Source organism: Hylobates moloch, unplaced genomic scaffold (assembly GCF_009828535.3).
Source record: "Hylobates moloch isolate HMO894 unplaced genomic scaffold, HMol_V3 SCAFFOLD_2, whole genome shotgun sequence".
Lineage (NCBI taxonomy): Eukaryota > Metazoa > Chordata > Mammalia > Primates > Hylobatidae > Hylobates > Hylobates moloch.
In genome coordinates, this window is record NW_026652277.1 from 63,359,120 (window position 1) to 63,378,298 (window position 19,179).

At 36.9% G+C, this 19,179-nt stretch overlaps 1 protein-coding gene across 1 annotated transcript in view; it reads right to left on the minus strand.

Moving 5' to 3' along the window:
- Positions 1–19,149, minus strand: part of LRRC66 (leucine rich repeat containing 66) — a 30,115-nt gene extending 10,966 nt beyond the window's left edge. The window contains exons 1-2 of the mRNA XM_032150913.2: positions 15,645–19,149; positions 12,172–12,672 (exon numbers count right to left, since the gene is read on the minus strand). Of these exons, the coding sequence (XP_032006804.1) occupies positions 12,172–12,667 (496 nt within the window). The 5' untranslated portion in view covers positions 12,668–12,672; positions 15,645–19,149. The remainder of the gene's footprint in view (positions 1–12,171; positions 12,673–15,644) is intronic.
- Positions 19,150–19,179: the final 30 nt, after the last annotated feature.

The following is a 19,179-nucleotide window of genomic DNA, read 5'->3' on the forward strand; positions in this document are numbered from 1 at the left end:
AATAATCTTGCTAAATAATAGAGGAAAAAAATTGTTTTGATGCTTTATCTACAGGGATGAATTCTTCCAGTTTTAAGATTTTTCTTATTCTATGCTTTTTTTTTTTTTTTCCTAAGACAGAGACTCGCTCTGTCACCCAGGCTGGAGTGCAGTGGCACAATCCCCACTCATTGCAACTTCCACCTCCCGGGTTTGAGTGATTCTCCTGCCTCAGCCTCCCAAGTGGCTGGGATTACAGGTGCCTGCCACCATGCCAGGCTAAGTTCTTTTTTTTTGTATTTTTAGTAGAGATGGGGTTTCACCATGTTGGTCATGTTGGTCTCGAACTCCTGACCTCAAGTGATCCACCGCCTTGGTCTCCCAAAGTGCTGGGATTACAGGCATAAGCCACCACACCTGGCTGTCTTATTCTATTTTGTAGCCATGTCCTTTCTTATAGCTACTTATTGTTGACATTATGACTATTTCCTAGGCATTCTTGTGTTTTCCAAAGGTAGTAAGTTGTAGCTAGATTTTGTTTTCCAGCAAAATAATCAAATTGAATTTTGGTCTCTGCCTTTGTATTTCACTTGATTTCAGAGAGTAACCAGGAGGTCCATTTGGCACTGAAAATGAATAAAGGTTGAGAAGGAGGTGCCAGTCATAGCTGTCTCTCAAATTTCATTTCCCATATGGGTCTCAGAAGGAAGTGCCTGCATTTTTACATTTCCTTCTGCTTCTGTTCTTGCATGTAGCCTGTGTCTTTAATCAACATAACAAGATCAGGTTGGTTCAATTACAGGAGCCTTTTTTCCTTGCCTACTGTCTGCAAGGTACTTATTGTAAGATTGATTATACAGGGAGATGACTTAATTGAAATGGCTGCACCATCAAGGTTGTCATATGTTCATTTAATTGTATACACGCTAAGCAAGAGATCATCAGGACGATGAATCAATCAAAACATTATGGGCAAGGCAGTCGGTGCTGAGGACAGGTATGGACAGCATAGAATCTTTACTCTTTAAAGAGTTTAATCTGGTCCAATGATAAGACATAAACTCAAGGTAAAGTTACTAGTTATACACAGTAGTTCATCACATGGACCATCCAACCATAAAATTAATTTTTATTTGTTTGTTTGCATGTCTATCAGATGATCAAGTCCCTTCAGGGCAGAATTCACATCTTTGAATTTTTGCAGTGCTTGGTAGAATATAGTATATATTCAATAGGCCAGAGGCCACCATGTTTGGCCTGCATAGTGATTTAAAAATCATTGTACTGACATTAAAAATTCAATAAAAATTTGCATTTCTGGCTTCTCTTAAGAAAACTGGAAGTTCTAATTGGCACAAGATGACATTTGGCTGGAGCTGAATGAAGGCTGCCTGCTGTCGATGGGGGCATGAGCTAATAGAAGATTATCATTTCTTTGTACTCATGTCTCTATCAAAAACAAGAAAACAGGCTGGGCGCAGTAGCCGATGCCTGTAATCCCAGCACTTCGGAGGCTGAGGCAGGTGAATCACTTGTGGTCAGGAGTTCAAGACCAGCTGGGCAACGTGGTGAAACCCTGTCTCTACTAAAAATACAAAAATTAGCCAGTGTGGTGGTGCTTGAGCCCGGGAGGCAGAGGTTGCAGTGAGCGGAGATCCATGCCACTATACTCCAGCTGGGGCAACAGAGTGAGACTCTGTCTCAAACAAATAAACAAACAAAAACAAAAAAACAGAAAAACAAAGGATAGGCCAAGAAGACTTTTTTTTTTTTTTAAATGGGAGAGAACTAAGGCTTATAGTCAGCTTATTCTGGTAAAAAATATTTCCATATTGGTTTGGAAATGACCATTGCCCAAGTCCCTGTGCACTGCCCTGCTGCCCTGAGCACTTACTTTAGTCTATCTTCTCCCTTCCCCCGGTCCAGCAGCACCTGGCTCCAGCACTACAGCCAGGAGGCATCCAACTGTGGAGCCCAGGCTGAAGGCCAGTTGTTAAATATTTTGAATATAACCTCTGGAGAAAATGTTTCTTTGTGCATAGAAAGATATTCCTACATCTTTTAATATGGGTCTGTCAGAAAAAATGCAAAATAAGACACCAATATGAAAGAAGCTACAGCTTTCTTAACATTTTCATGATACCTGCCTGGCCTATATAAGTATGTGAACTCATGATTCCTAAAATATCTCAGTGCTTAATTGAATTGAGTAAGTGCCCTAGGAGCTAAGTGGAGGGAGTGATCATGCCTAGCTTTAAAGTGACAGAAGAAATTATTTTTAAGCTCCTAATTGTGTACTCTTTATGCTCTAAGCATTTCACAAACATCTCTTTTTAATCTTCAGAAAGCCTGAGGAGTTATCAACATTTTACAAATGAAAAACAACTAGGTTCAGTGAAGTTAAGAACTTGCCCAACACCATGGTAGGTGGAGCTGGAATCAAAACCTAGATCTCTTAACCATTACGCTTTAACCATGCCCATCTTTTATTAACTAAAAACAAATAAAAACCACCCTCCCTCAAAACCACAAAAGGGTGGTCTGGGCTATGGAGTACATAATGAAATTGCCAGATGTATTGGGGGTTGCTTAGTTAATCTGCTTGTGTCATGGAGTACTAGAGTGCTGGAGAGGAACTTAAGAGGCTGAGGTTTATTCCACCTTTGTGACTTTTTGTTTTGTTTTGTTTTGAGACAGGATCTTGCTCTGTCACCAGGCTGAAATGCAATGGCACAATCATAGCTCACTGTAACCTCAAACTCCTAGGCTCAAGCAATTCTCTTGCCTCAGCCTTCACAGTAGCTTGGACTACAGGTGTGTGCCACTATGTCTGGCTATTTTTTTTCTTTTAATTTTTTGTAGAGATAGAATCTCACAATGTTGCCCAGGCTGGTCTCAAACTTCTAGCCTCAAGCAATCCTCCCACCTTGGCCTCTCAAAGTGTTGGGATTACAGGTGTGAACCATTGCTCCCAGCCCTGTTTCTGACTTTTAATGTGAGCCAACGAAAATCACTTAAGGCCTCCATGCTTGTTACATTCCTTAAAAATTGTTTCTCATAGCTGGAATTGAGATATGTCTTTGATTACTATGATCTTCAAGCTTTTGGAGTCCAGTGGAAGCCAGGTCCATTAGTTTGGATGATTGTTCATCAAATATTCACTATCTTGTGGGCAGAATACACTTCCCCATCCCACTGAGTTGAGTTTGGCCATGTAATTTGCTTTGGCCAAAGGAATGGCAGCAGAGGTGGTGTGAGCGAAGATCTGAAACATGCTTATGTGGCAGGGCTTGCTTTCTTGGTTTCTGCTAGTGTCATTAAAATAACATGGCCTGGTGGCCTGCTGGTCTGAATGAGGGCCTTGTGGAACAGACTGGGACCCATGTGTAACTTTCAAGATAATAGGGACGAGCCCTTGAGGAATAACAACCAACTATATTAGAGTAGGGTTAGAGCTCTTGACTGCCAATTTTTTTTTTTAATTTATAGAATCAAAGTTGTTTAGTGAGATCTGGCAGGAGTTCTACTAGCCTCAGGTGACTGTGTGTGAATTATGCTGGATTAAGTTTTTTAAGTACTGACACTATCTTGTGAATGGGCTGATGCTAGGATGAAGATGAGGACAGAAGCTGTTTGATAGGCTAGAATCAAAGATGGCTTCCCAACTCTGGTCTGCAGAAAATCCAAGTCATGATACCTAGTTGGCCCTGACCGGTGGGGATGAGATGCTCTGAGATCAAGTTTTCAGAAAAAGAGCTCCTGATTAAATAATTTGACCTAGGTAAATTCCAGAGATCTGCTGTAGACATTATTCTAATCTCTACACAACAAAGTAAATTCCAGTTGGATTATAAGTATAATATGCCTGAAAAATCTTCTCTGACAATTTTGCCATCCATGGAGTTAAGGCACATATAAATAAAAGATTGGTGTAGTTGCACACGGGGAAAGCTGTTTTTTTAAGATTAAAAAAATAAATTATAAAGGAAAATATTAATACATTTGATTGTCAAAAATTTAAATTGAGTGTATGTCAGGAACACTATAAAAAGAATAAAGATATGGATGAGAGCAGATTTCTTATTGGAAACAATGCAAATTCAAAATAATGGAGCAACATTTAAACAAATTGAAAATCTTTAAAAAGGTCAGCCTAGAATTCCTTATTGAGTAAAAATATATTTGAAAACCAAAGGCAAATAAGGACCTTCTCAATAAAGATTTGAAAGCATTCATCAGGAGTAGACCCAGAGTAGAAAAAATGTTCAAGGAAGTCCTTTAGAAGAAAAAATGAAACCAGATAGAAGTCTGGATATAAGTAAGGAACAAAGAGTTCCAGAAATGTATGTAGGTTAATTTAAATAATTTTCTTATATTTAAATCTCTTTAAAAGCAACATTGTGAAGCAAAGATAGTAAAAACATATTGTGGAAATTATAACATATATAGGGGTAAAATGTAGGACAATACTTGCACAAAGGACAGAAGAGGGGAAAAAAATGGGAGAACACCATTGTAAGGTTCTTATGTTACAGGTAAGTAGTATAATACCAAATAAAAATAGACTGTGATCTTAAGATACATATTGGAAACCCCAAAGCTAGAATTCTAGGATATCCATAGATTATTGGATATTCATAACACACTTCTAAATAACCCATGGGACAAAGAAAAATCAAAATAGAAATAAAGTATTTTGACTCAACTAAAAATGAAAACATCACATATCAAAATTTGTGGGATGTAGCTAAAGCCATTTTTAGAGGGAAATTACTAATTTATTATTAAGTTGCACTAAATGTTTATTAAAGAAGAAATATCTCAAGTCATTGACTTCAGCTTCCCCCTTAAGAAACTTGCAAGAATGAATGAATTGTAAGTAAGCAGAAGAAAGGAAATCATAAAGACCAGAGAAGAAATAAAGTAGAAAATGTAAAAATAATAGAGCAAAATCAATAAAACCAAACGCTGGTTCTTTAACAACAATAAAATTGATTTAAAAAGATTTCTAGCCAGGCTGATCAGAAAAGAGAAGATATAAATTATCAGTATCAATAATAAGAGAGGTGGCATTACTACAGTCTACAGATACTAAAAGGATAATGAAACATTGTGAACAGCTTTATGCTAATAAACTACCAATACTCACTCAAAAAGCAATAGATAATGTGTATACCCCTGCATTTATTAAGGAGAGTAAACTTGTAATTAAATATCTTCCCATGAAAAAACTACTGCTCAGATAGCTTCACTGGGGAATTCTATGAAACATTTATGGAAGAAACAAAGCCAATTCTAAACAAACACTTCCAGAAGATGGAAGAGGAATAAATATCTCCCAATTTATTTTATGAGGCCCGCATTACTCTAATACCAAAACTAGACATCAACAATATAGCAAAAGAAAATAATAACCCAATATTCCTCATGAACATAGTTGTAAAATTTCTTAAAATTTTAGCAAATTGAATCCAAAATATATAAAAGAGATAATAAATCATGACAAAATGGAATTCATCCCAGGAATGCAAAGTTGATTTAATATTAGAAAATCTACACAATTCTCCAAATTAACAGACTAAAACAAAAACCCATATGATCATCTCAGTGGATCCAGAAAAGGTCCTGAGCAAACTGGGAATAGAATTCATCAACCTGGCATAGAGCATTTATGAAAGATCTAGCAGCTTTATTTTCAATAGCCAAAAAGACAACCTAAGTGTCCATCAACAGATAAATGAATCCAGATGACGGAATTCTACACAGCTGTGAAAAGGAATGAATCTTTTCCCCACAGTTCACAAAATTTTTTCTTTTTGTCTTATTTTTTAAAATAATGTTAACTTTTATTTGAGCATACATGTGCAGGTTTGTTACATAGGTATATTGCCTGATGTTGAGGGTTTGCAGTACAAATGATCCCATCACCTAGGTAGTAAGCATAGTACCCAATAGGTAGTTTTTCAGCTTTAGTCTCCCTCCTCCCACACTCCTCCTCCTTCTAGTGGTCCCCAGTGTCTATTGTGCCCATCTTTACATCTGTTTGAACCCAAGATTTAGTTCCCACTTATAAGTGAGAATATATGGTACTTGGCTTTCTGTTCCTTCATTACTTTGCTTAGGATAATGGCCTGCAGCTACATCCATGTTGCTGCAAAGGACATGATTTCATTCTTTTTTAGAGCTGTGTGGGAGACAATGATGTATATGTACCACATTTTCTTTATTCAATCCACGTTGATGGGCACCTAGGTTGATTCCATGTAATTGTCATTGTGATTGGTGCTGTGATGAACATACGAGTGCATGTGTCTTTTTTGTAGAATGATTTATTTTTCCTTTGCATATACACCCACTAATGGGCTTGCTAGGTTGAATTGTAATTCTGTTTTTAGTAGGAATGAACTTTTAATATATACAAAGATATGGATAGGTCTCAAAATAATTATGCTGAAAAAAGAAGTTAGACCAAAAATAAAAGTAAATATTGTGTGATTCCTTTTATATAAAATTATAGAAATGCAAGTGAATCCATAATGAAACAGAAAGGAGATCAGTGGTTACCTGGGTTGGGGAGAAGGGATGGGTGGAAAAGACAAATTACAAAGGGGGATGAGGAAGCTTTTGGGGTGACAGACGTTACACTTAGTAAACACTCCCTCTGTACTATGAACTTCTTAAGTGCTCTCCCAAGTGTGATAACCTGATAACATAAAATGATATTCAGGGATTATGGCTTTTAGTCCAAAGAGCAATAAGAATTGGAATAGAGTCTAGAATGGTCCTGGGTAAGATATTTGATTCATTAGGTCAGATCTTATTGTGGTCAAATTATGTAGGTGAGCCAAAGGCCTTGCCTTCTTAGTTTAGTGTCTTATATACTTTTTGTTTCTTTTTTTGTTTTAATTATCTTGATAGTGGTGATGGTTTCATGAGTCAGTGTGGTTCAGAGAGTCAGAGGACAGATCAGAAAGTGCTCTGAAAAAGGAAGAGCAGAGGCTTCCAACATTACGCAGACCTATATAAATATGAACAGAGGCACCAAGACTGTTGGTGAATACTCTAAACATCTGAAGACGGAGAATGAGAATCCCCTTTAATTATCTATTGTGCCTGAAATCAAGGAAGTTACCATTATAGCAAAGACCAGGGCGGGAAATATAGAATTAAAGACTCAGGACGATCAAGTAGCAGTAAAGGGGAACTAATACTTTTGAACGCCTGCTGTGTGCCAGGCACTATGAGAGATGTTTTACATGTATCATCACTCTATGTGTATAGTCTTGATACACACTGTCTCTAAACCTCACACCTACCCTACACATATAATTATTCCCAGTTAAAGATAAGGACCAGGAGGCTTTTTTAGGTTAAGTGACTTGTTTAAGGTCAATAAACAACTAAATAGTGTAATATAAGATGTGTAAAAGAATTATAAGAGTAAATAGGCTGAGAACAGTGGCTGATGCCTATAATCCCAGCACTTTGGGAGGCTGAGGCAGGCGGATCACTTGAGGTCAGGAGTTCAAAACCAGTCTGGCCAACATGGTGAAACCCCATCTTTACTAAAAATACAAAAAAATTAGCTGGGTGTGGTGGCAGGCGCCTGTAATCCCAGCTACATGGAAGGCTAAGGCGGGAGAATCTCTTGAACTCAGGAAGTGGAGGTTGTAGTGAGCTGAGATCATGCCACTGCACTCCAGTCTGGGTGACAAGAGTGAGACTCCGTCTAAAAAAAGAAAAACGAAAAAAGGAGTAAATAAAAAGAATGGGACCTGAACATACCCAAGCATGTGGGGAGAGGGTGATTTTGATTTTAATGCAGTTATTAGAGAATCCTCTTATTTAACTCCCCTCATAGTATCAAGCCGAGATTTTCCAAGAGGAAGGTAAACTTCTTCTGGAGATGAGAATAAAGTCCAGGAAGTTCAGTTTACACCTCCTGGATGAAAACTTTTCCTTTACTTTCAATTTTAGATAATTAAGATTTTATTTTTTTAAGGGAACTGGTTTGGGCCTTACAGATAACCTGGTTTGTTTAGGGTCTCTCAGGATGGAGTTGGGAAATTTAAGAAAACTCTTGCATGGTACTTGACTGCACTTCTCAATGGGAAAATGTGTTCTTTTAATATTTTTGCTCGGTGAGCCAATGTTCAGAGGGTAGTCAAATGAGTGAAAAGAGGCTGTATGGTGCATTCATGGCTGGGGCTTGGACATCAGGGGATGGTACATTTTATATTTCAAGAGAGGAGAGTTGAATGCTGGGATGAAAATACAGAGGTACTTTGTGGAAAGGGAATTATTTATTCAACTGCTTTCTAAAGATTACAAAGGCCACAGTAGGCAGGGATTTTATTAGCCTTTGCATTTAAGTGGCCAGAGGCAGTTTTATTATTTCCAGAAAATGATCTGTGTCTCAGAAAAAAAGGCCACAGAAAGGATACTCAGACATTACACTTTGTAAATACTCCCTCTGTACTATGAACTTCTTAAGTGCTCTCCCAAGTGTGATAACCTGATAACATAAAACAATATTCAGGGATTATGGCTTTTAGTCCAAAGAGCAATAAGCATTGGAATAGAGTCTAGAATGGTCCTGGGTAAGATATTTGATTCATTAGGTCAGATCTTATTGTGGTCAAATTATGTAGGTGAGCCAAAGGCCTTGCCTTCTTAGTTTAGTGTCTTATATACTTTTTGTTTCTTTAGAACCAGAATTAGTTTTGAGTACATTGCTTATTGATAATTCCATAATCCAGTAGCAATCAGGATGAAATCTTTAATTTTCTATGAATAAAGGAACACAATATACTTTAATTTTTTATAACACACTGTGTATTTTTTTTAATTCCCCCAGTTTCAAATGTTAGGTATTATTTCATCTTATTTCTAACACATTTATCTCTTAGGTTCTAGAACTTAATTGGTTAATGTAAGGCTGCTACATTTGGTCTATTAACCTAACTGGAATCCCAACAAGATGTTGTTCCCGCTGCATTTCCACTTACTCTGTGAGCACTCCAAAAATACTGCTTGCTGAAGGTAGGACAGATGAACCAGAGACTGATCCCATTATTTTCATGTTTTTAAACTAGTCTTTCAATTATTAATGCTGTATTCCAAAAATATGGGAGGAAGGTAGAAGCATCATTAAAATTAAATTCATGGCTGGCTTCTGTTTTATAAATTGCATTGGCCAGCACCTCTTTCGGGCATTTTCCCAACATGAAGCTTATTGGTGACACCACAACTGACTCTGAAGACAGGGTTAGTTCGTGTGATATCTCACCCTTACAAAAATGGGCTTTCCTGAGTGAAAGCAATTTTTCATTGGTTCTAGAAACAGTTCCCATTTTAAAATATGTGGTACACAGTTACAAAGGTTGCTTGATTGTTGCTGAGATCTCTCTAATTTATTATTATTTTAGATGAATGCAAGTGCCTATATAGTCAGACACAAATAATTGTCTGCTCATGAATTATAGTGGGCTACTACTGCAATAGTTTTTGAACATTTTAAAAAATAACTTGAGGCCGGACATGGTGGCTCATGCTCTAATCCAAGCACTTTGGGAGGCTGAGGCCTGCGGATCACCTGAGGTCAGGAGTTCGAGACCAGCCTGACCAACATGGAGGAGCCCCGTCTCTACTAAAAATACAAAATTAGCCAGGCGTGGTGGCACATGCCTGTAAACCCAGCTACCCGAGAGGCTGAGGCAGCATCTCTCTCTTACCAGCAGTTCCCCTCAAAATGGGATTTCAAAGTCAGAGCAACCCAGCCATAGTCACAGAATCATAAAATAGGAAAAGTTGTTACAGGAGACTCAACCTAGTGAAAACTAATATGATGATTATGGGAAAATAATTTAAATCACAAAATACTATGGATAAAAGGACTCTGAATTATATCCAATCAGATTCATGCCTTACACTGAACTTCCAACGTCTATCTCTTTTCATTCATCTCTCTATGGCTTCATTTGCTAGAATTTTAATAGAATTTCAGATATAGAATTGGCTCACTTCACTTCTTTTTTCCCCCTGCTCTTCAAGTTGAACATTTTTCTTGATCTTTTGGGAGGCAAAAGTTTAACTCAAAAAAACAAGATGGATCTGTATCTGCATTTATAGGGATATTTGCTCTTTAAGTGGAACTGTATTAGTCCTAACCCCCAGTTAGCTCAGGGGAATTCATCTGCCTTAAGGAGAGAAACTCAGCACTTCCCTATTTACTCTTATGGTGGGGTAATATTTTGACATGTTAATCTCTTACCTCCCTATATTTTCCTCTTGCTCTTTCTCTCCATTCACACAGAAAGTAGGCTCCACGTTCATTGTCCCAGGGAAGGCACATGGCAAGGCAGAAAGTAGCTGAGTCTACAAGTCTTTCTGGCTTTTGTTTTCCAAAACCCTAAACCTTTAGAAGAAAGTGATTTCCAGACAGAGGGTTTTGAAGAAAAAAAAAGGGAGAAGAAATTTTCTCCAAACTGAAGAGACTGAAAAGAAACATTCTCTGGGTAGCAGGGGTAGGGAATGCTCACACCTCGATGCCTTGTTAGAGTATACGATTCTCAAGCTGGGTACAAATCCACGCAAAGGCAGAGGAAAGCTGATGAAAGACTGATGTTAAATATCCCTACGACTCCTCCTAATGGGGGCTCAGAATCGGAAATTATGTTACTACAGACAATAGAAGGTTATATCTCTAGTACACTTGAGTTTGTGGATTGAGATTCACATCTACCATACCAGTTAAAAAATTTTGTTATATTACATGGATATATGTAGGTATAATGATGTCCATCAAAAAACAAAACCCGGAAATAACCTAGTGCTTGATTAAACCAATTATGATATATGCATATATAAAAACCAACTATTTGAAATATTTGTGATATTGCTTAATTATATAAAGACATTAAAATATTCTATGATATGAAAATACAAATTAGAAATATGGACAGTATGATCCAATTTTGAAAGAAAAAGGCACAAATAGGCATAAATAATAAACTTGAAGAATATATATAACATGAATGACTTTAATTTTTCCCTTTAAATTTTTCTTCAGTTGTTAAATGTTCTATAAGTAACAGGTATTCTTGTAATAAAAACAATACAATAAAAATAAAATAAAATACAATTCATTTACACTGAAAATATGACACACTATTTTTATGGAGAAGGTCAGAGAGATAAGACTCCCACCCTTCTCAAACAATTCTGCTGACATGGTGACTGTAATAATTCCTATACCTGCTAGGCTATTATTGCCAAAATGATGCTTAAAACAAAGCTAGAGAAAGAGCATGAAAATAAAAACATGAAATGTCAGAATTGGATAATAAGAAAAACCAAATATGCACAACTTGGAATGGAGAAAGAGAACAATAACCTTATACTTTTTTTTGCATAATGTCTTATATAAAGTAGGTGCTTAGCAAAGAGTGAACAAGCCTGAAAACAAACAAGGAAAGGAAATTAATTGTCTAGCACTCTGGAATATAAAAAGGGCAAAGGAAGTTTTGCTTTACGAACTTGATGTATTTTCTAAAGAAAACATTGGTGTATCCATTAAGGAACTCCAACATGTAGACTATTGAATGTCAGATGAGAATTTATGATAGTTGGAGGCTACTTGGAGTACCCTGTTAGAAACTAGGATAAGGAATTCTGATTTTGACTTGATAATCAGAAGGTTTACATACCAATATATAATATTAGGATACTTCTGCTGTACGTTTGGAGGACAACTAGATAGACTGAGGCAAAATATACTCAAAGAAGAAAAATATTATGAATATGGCAACATTTAATTTGAATTGCATTACATATTAAATGTATTTGAACTAGTTATTGCTCAGTGCTTTTCTATATTAACAAATACATGATAATCAAAGTAGGTAACTTAGAATCACTCATTATTATTTAGCACTTAAATACTTCCTAGTGTCTCGATAACTGCACATAACATTAATGTCAGATGTACTAATGGGAGACTAAATTTCATTAGCTGTAAATTCCGCACACTATAACTTCCAATGCCACTAAGAAACATTATTATATGTGCTCTGATCAAATTGCTTTACTTTCAGCTGTCTCCTTGAAGCTGAAAACAAATGTGGAATTCTTATGAACATGAAACAACTCCACGTAAGCATTGTTTCTCTGTCTAGTTAAAATTGTACTCACCCTTGGGAGTGTCACTGAGTTTATTTCTTTGAAGAATGAGCACCTTCAACAATGGAAACCTATTTCTGAAGCTGCTTCTGTGGCGTTTCACCCATGAGGACTTAGGACTGAGTAGATCCAATGAGAGGGACTGGATGGCATTGTTGCTGAGGTTTAACACTTCCAAAGCATGTAAATATGCAAAAGGGCTTAAGGTTATTTTCGATATGAGATTGTTACTGAGGTCCAGATGTTTTATTTTCCACTCTTCTTTTTTCGTGTGAGACTGTAAGAGAACTCTAAAGAAATTGAAACTTACATCCACAGTGGCTGCTGTCTGTGATATGTCCACAGGTATATCATGCTTTCCGGTAAAAGAACAATTTGTCAGAACATATGCATTCCATTGGCATTCAGAATTGAATAAAATATTGCTTTTTCTTGATGCGTTTGTCATTATTCCAGTACAATAAAGACCTATAACTATGGTAATGACTCTGAAATAGAGGTTTTTCATAATGCCTGGAAAAAGGAAAATGAATTGACTTATTCACAATAATATATAAAAACTAACAGCAATAAGCAGAAAATTTAATTTTCAGTTTAAGATTTAGGAAAGTTATCTTGTCTTGGTTGCCAGTTTAAGCGAATGTTTGATTTCTTACCGGGGCATGAAAATGTAGCTACCAAAATAAAATAGCCATAGTATAAAATTACATTTATGTCACATTTTAAAGAAAGGACTCCCCTGATTTTTCAGAAAATACATATTCACTTAGGCCTCACCTCTGCATCTGCTTTTCCAGTATTTTTCACTCTGCAGTGTGCTTTGGGATGAATGAAACCTTGCCAAGATTAAAGACTTCCCTGTTTCTTTGCAGGCCATTAATACAGAGCAAAGTCTATTATGCTTATCTACAACATCGTAATCAACCATGTGGTTTATTACATAAATGACAACCAGTTACACTAAACCGTGACCCTCCATAACTCTGTGAGTAAAAAGTTCAACTCACAAAAGAGGCTCTTATTTTTCATGACTAGAAGAAATACAAGTTTTGCTGTGTGGCTTTTGTGACTTTTCAAATCATTATGAAATCATTTAGATATACACAACATAATATGTTATCAAATACATTTTCTGGCTCTGAACCATGAAGATGTAATACAATACAGAAACATTGAGTATCTTTTGTACCAAAAATTTTTGAGAAGAAATTGAAAGTTTTTAAAAAAGAAGTGTGTACAAATTACAATGGCTGAAAATAATTTTTAAAATGGGTAATTTTTGTGATTTGTTTTAAACTAAATTCCACTTAAAAACCACTGTGTGAGGCCTGGCGCGGTGGCTCAAGCCTGTAATCCCAGCACTTTGGGAGGCCGAGGAGGGCGGATCACAAGGTCAGGAGATCAAGACCATCCTGGCTAACACGGTGAAACCCTGTCTCTACTAAAAATACAAAAAATTAGCCGGGCGTGGTGGCAGGCGCCTATAGTCTCAGCTGCTCGGGAGGTTGAGGCAGGAGAATGGCGTGACCTGGGGGGCAGAGCTTGCAGTGAGCCAAGATCGCGCCACTGCACTGTAGCTTGGGTGAAAGAGCAAGACTCCGTCTCAAAAACAAAAACAAAAACGAAACCACTGTGTGTACAAATAATCACATTATTGAGTATATGAGTTTCCAAGAAATTGTCCCTTCCTTTCTGTTCTAATGGCACTCAGTTTAGTTTTCATCACTGCAGTCTGAAATACTAAAATGGCTTAATTGATTTTCTTGCTTCTGCCTCTTGACTTTCCTTTTTTGTCCTAGGTGACTCCAAAGGATTATTTTCCTACGATAAAGTATTTCCTATATTATTCCTTCATTTGAAATCATCAAAGGGCTCCTTATTGCCTATAGTCCAAATCCCTCAGGTTGGTATTCAAAGACTGTATTATCTAGGTAAACTTATGACCTAACTTGATAAGTTCATGTGGAGCCACTACAGGATGTGGCTTGTGCAAAGAATGATCTATGCATATCACATACTGAAATTCACTTTCAGTTCATTCCCACTTCCAAGTTCAATGCCTTTTCCTCTTAGCCACAGTCTTAAGATGGAGTTTCGCTCTTGTTGCCCAGGCTGGAGTACAAGAGCGCCATGTCAGCTCACCACAATCTCCGCCTCCCGGGTTCAAGTAATTCTCCTGCCTCAGCCTCCCGAGTAGCTGGGATTACAGGCATGTGCCACCACACCTGACTAACTTGTATTTTTAGTAAAGATGAGGTTTCTCCATGTTGGTCAGGCTGGTCTCGAACTCCTGACCTCAGGTGATCTGCCCACCTTAGCCTCCCAAAGTGCTGGGATTACAGGTGTGAGCCAATGCACCCAGCCAGCCACAGTCTTGTGTATCCTTCCAAACTCATCTCACATCCTATGGCCTGGTCATTTTTCCTGCTTTAGCCTCCATATTTGTTTTTATTTTTACAGAAATCTTTCAGTAAACACTGAAGGAATTGATACACATTAGTAACACTCAGCATTGCTATTGTTTTGCTTTGTATCTGTTCTGAACTCCCAAAAAAAGGAAGATTATCTATCTATCTATCCAATGTTTTACATTTTTAATAGTCTGCAGTCTGTCACTGGGTTGTTATGTGTAAATGAACGCATGGAGTGAAGTGAATGAAATTTACAATGTAACTTTAAAACTTTTGTTTCATACAAGGTCAATCCTCCCATATTTTCAAGGGTATTTAAATTCAGGTACACATGGCCATGAACAGCAAAGGTGCCCTACAGCATGGAGGAGTGATTTATTTTTACAGTGTGCTTCTTACGCAATACTAGAAATTGAATTGATTTGCCCAGGAAGAAAGATATTTTTTCTACATTCAAAGCTGAGATCATTATATATACAATGGTGCACCAAGCTAATGTAACAAAATCAGCAACAAAAAAATATAGTCACCATTCACAGGTACATTACTTTGTAGTGCTGAAGAGAAAGACATGGTTGAAAAATACGTTTTGTTAAGCGGACATGAATTAAAATTGCCCTGGTTCTTTTTAAGCTGAAGAGATTTATACATGTTAGGTTTGAGTTCAAAACAGCTAGACAAGGACAATCTTATATCTTAAAGCGAAAGGTATTAATTTGTTAAAAAATTATACTATTTATAAATTTATATGTATTAGCTAAGGAACCACTGAGAACTCCAGAAAAAGTTGCTTGGGAAACTGGAAACAATTAGGCAAAATGTAAATTTCAAAATGGACATAGTTAAGCTGAAGTATGAGGAAGCAGTTAGAAATGCTGGTTGTGTACATCTGTGTGTCAGCAAGTGAAAGACAGGAAGAAGGCAGCAGAAAAAAACAAAGTATTAAAGAAAGGAAACGAAGAGTTCATTTATACATAAAAGAAAGAGAGGGTGGCAAAACTGAAGGAAAAAAGCAACAAAGGCTATTTCGGGTAAGGACAAGACCTGGAAAGTAATATTGCTTCTAAGACATACCTTCGTATCCTAAGTGGTTTTCAAATGGGTAGATTATCTGGATCAAGCCAGGTAAGGATTTAAGACCTGAACCTTTGAGGCTCCACCCATCCTGCCATCAAGGCTGCCCAGTGGCCAGCCCTTACCCTTTCATCTCCGGCTTTGGCCTCCTGCCATGGTGACAGTGTGCACTTTCCCCTAGGACACCAGGGAAGCACCACTGGAGAGAGGCCTTCTGCAATGCACAGAGAGGAGGGCATTCAAAACTGGGAATGTACAACTTTCTAACTTTGAGTTCTAGGAGTCCAGAGAGATTACATAAATACTGACAGTGTCCCATTCTCAAGCCATATTTAAATTCATCACTTTTGCATGACTAAGTAGAAAACAGTTAATATATAACCAATAAAAAATTAACAGCAAGCAATTTACAGAATTTTTATTGTAAACAGAAGCTCATTACTAGTTATTACAAACTGAATCAACTGAAACTCAAGTTAGCAATGTGAAACACATTTATAGGCTTATTTTTGTATAGCGTAATTGGTGATTTTTGCCCCCTCAACACTTTTAAGAAGACTGCTAAAATTTTCAGCATTTCAATGATCTCTTATTTGTCAAGTTTAGCACCATGACATTCTCACTCCCTTAAAAAAAAACACTCATTCAAATCTAGGTAGAACTTCCACCTTTCATCATCAAAATTATCACACAAAATTTATTTTTTTCATAATGCAAAAAGAAGACAAATAAGTATATTTTAAAATATTACCAGCAGTCCCTGTTTTGTGTTGTTTTACATTTTTCCGTTTGCCCGTTATTCTCTAAGAAATCTTGCATTGATTTCATTTGCCCCCCTTGTCACTGCAGCCAGCCTCTAGAATACTGTGGTAATTGAAACTAGCATGTACCTGCGCTCCCTCCCGGGATCCCATCTTTGTCACCCACCTCCCCCATGGCTACTGCTTGTCATATCTGTGCTCAGTGCAGGGATGAGCGTACAGCAGGAAGAGGCGAAGTCAGCATTTCATTTACAGAAAAATGCCATCTGGTGGAGAGAATGAGTTGTTGAAGGTTTACTGTGAATAAAAATAAGCCGGCCAGGCGCGGTGGCACACACCTGTAATCCCAGCATTTTGGGAGGCCAAGGCAGGCGGATCACGAGGTCAAGAGATCGAGACTATCCTGGCCAACATGCTGAAACCCCATCTCTACTAAAAATACAAAAATTAGCCGGGCGTTGTGGCACATGCCTGTAGTCCCAGGTACTTGGGAGGCTGAGGCAGGAGAATCACTTGAACCCGGGAGGCAGAGGTTGCAGCGAGCTGAGAGCCGAGATTGTGCCACTGCATTCCAGCCTGATGACAGAACGAGACTCCGTCTCAAACAAATAAATAAAAAATTAAAAATTTAAAATTAAAAAAGCCATAAGTAAAATGGAGAGTTTGCCCCGTTCTGCTTTCTAATAGATTTTCCAAGTCTACGTTTCAGGGAAAAAGCCAAGACTACCTGTGAAGTATCATAGAATGCTATGGCTGTTAACCATCAGTTGTATAAAAACATCAAAATAGCCTCTCATGTCAAAAGCACTTCATGGAGATGTATCAAAAACACAAGTATTTCCCAAAAAAGAGTAAAAATAGATTATTTCATGAACTACATTTAATAAATAATATTTTGTAATATAGTGTTTTCTGGTTTTTATAAAAATATTTACTTAAATAAACTTTTAAAATAAATCTAAATAGAGCAGACAAGTAATGAATATGCAATTTAATTTAAGGGTCATCTGAAAAAAATTTTGGCATTTTTTTTCTGAATATAATTCAGGTATTAAATAATATTGAATATTCAAATGAGTTCAAATATCACTGCAATAACACTCAAGAGGTTATAAATCTCATTCTTTTCATTTAAAAACGGCACTCAGTGTTACGTAGTAAGTCAATCCAATTTCAGCATAATTTAATGATTTCATAATCTCTAAGGTATTTGATTTTTCTACCAGAGAGAAATGTGACAATATTGAATACAAATTGTTTTTGGTATTGGTTTTCTTATGTGCACAATTCAAAGAGACCCTGACAGAATGCTGTTACACTTGAATGCAGGGTTGGGCCCATGCCACATCTCTACTGCCTATTTTACAGCAAATTCCTTTGGGGGCCCTGTCCCTGATTCTGTGTGAGTCTTAATAATATCAGAGTTATTTTCCAATCAAATATATTAAAAATCAACTGGCTTGAGGGTTATAAATAATTACAATGGGATAGTAATATTAGGAGCAGAGATAAATTATTATCCTTACCTAAAAATTATGTGTATTATTTCCTGCATTAGCACTCTTTAGTCCAGTGCTTCTGGACTTATTTTCAAGGCATAGAGTACTTACCAGGCCATGCCTGGCCCAAAGAACTTGTTTGGGTCTATGGCCTCCCCACTTTCCACTGTGTTGCCCCGAGTGCTGAGGGTATAAATATCTTGGCAACTCTGTTACGTATTGTTACTCCAGTGTGCCAAGGTCCACTGTTGGGAAACTGAGGTAACTCACAAGTAGGTAAATTTGACCTCTCCATTGTATAATATTTTGGAATTGGCCCAACATAGCTTACAATCGGACAGTGATTGGTCCTTTCTGGGTCTGACATGAGATTTATTTTCTTTTTAACTAGAGTAAGCATATCTGTTTTGTTTGATTCTCATCTTCTTAGGTAAGTTTAAGTTTACCTTTGTTCACCTTTTAGAGTTTTAAATAATTAAAAAGTCAGTGCAGATAGTGAAAATGACATGGCATTTGGAATCAATTACATCCAGGTTTGAATCATGCCTGAATTCCATTCCCAGCTCTGCTACTTACTATGTGATGTTGGGCAAGTTTCTTAACTTCTCTGATCTTCAGTTTCTTAATGGGTAAAACTTGGATAATACCACCTACTTGCAGGGTTGTGGTGAGAATTGGGGATATAAACATGCAATGCCTAGGACAATGCCTAGGATGTAGAAGATGCTCAATAAAGGTAGTTATCATTATTATTTAAAAGTTAAACCTGAGATGGTGTTTTCATTTCTACCACATTGTGAACAATTGATAGTTATCATTATTTCAAATAAACATTCTTTTACAAAATGTTTTCTTCCTAGTGCAAAACTAAGGAACCATTGTTTCTATCTCACATATGTAAAGTTCTTTAATGACTTCACTAGCATGTGAGAATATGGCTCAGGCTTAATGCACTAGAAATCTGCATCTTTCCTTTTAGAAGCCAAAAGGCAGAGCATGAAACACTGATGCCGTACCTTTTAAATATCTTAAGTGGGTCTATCCCCATTAGAGTTACCAAAGTTTATTTACAGTGAGTCTAAACAGCTGCTTCAGCCCTTTAACCTTTAGAAAAGGGATAGTGGAATTTTAAAAACACTTCTTTAAACATGAATTTTGATTTTATTTGCTTCTCATAATTATTTTAGGGAACAGTAAATATGAAGATTAGTGTAAATTAATAAAACGTATTAGAATTTAGGCTCTCTGAGAAGATTTTAACTATGTAGACCATAA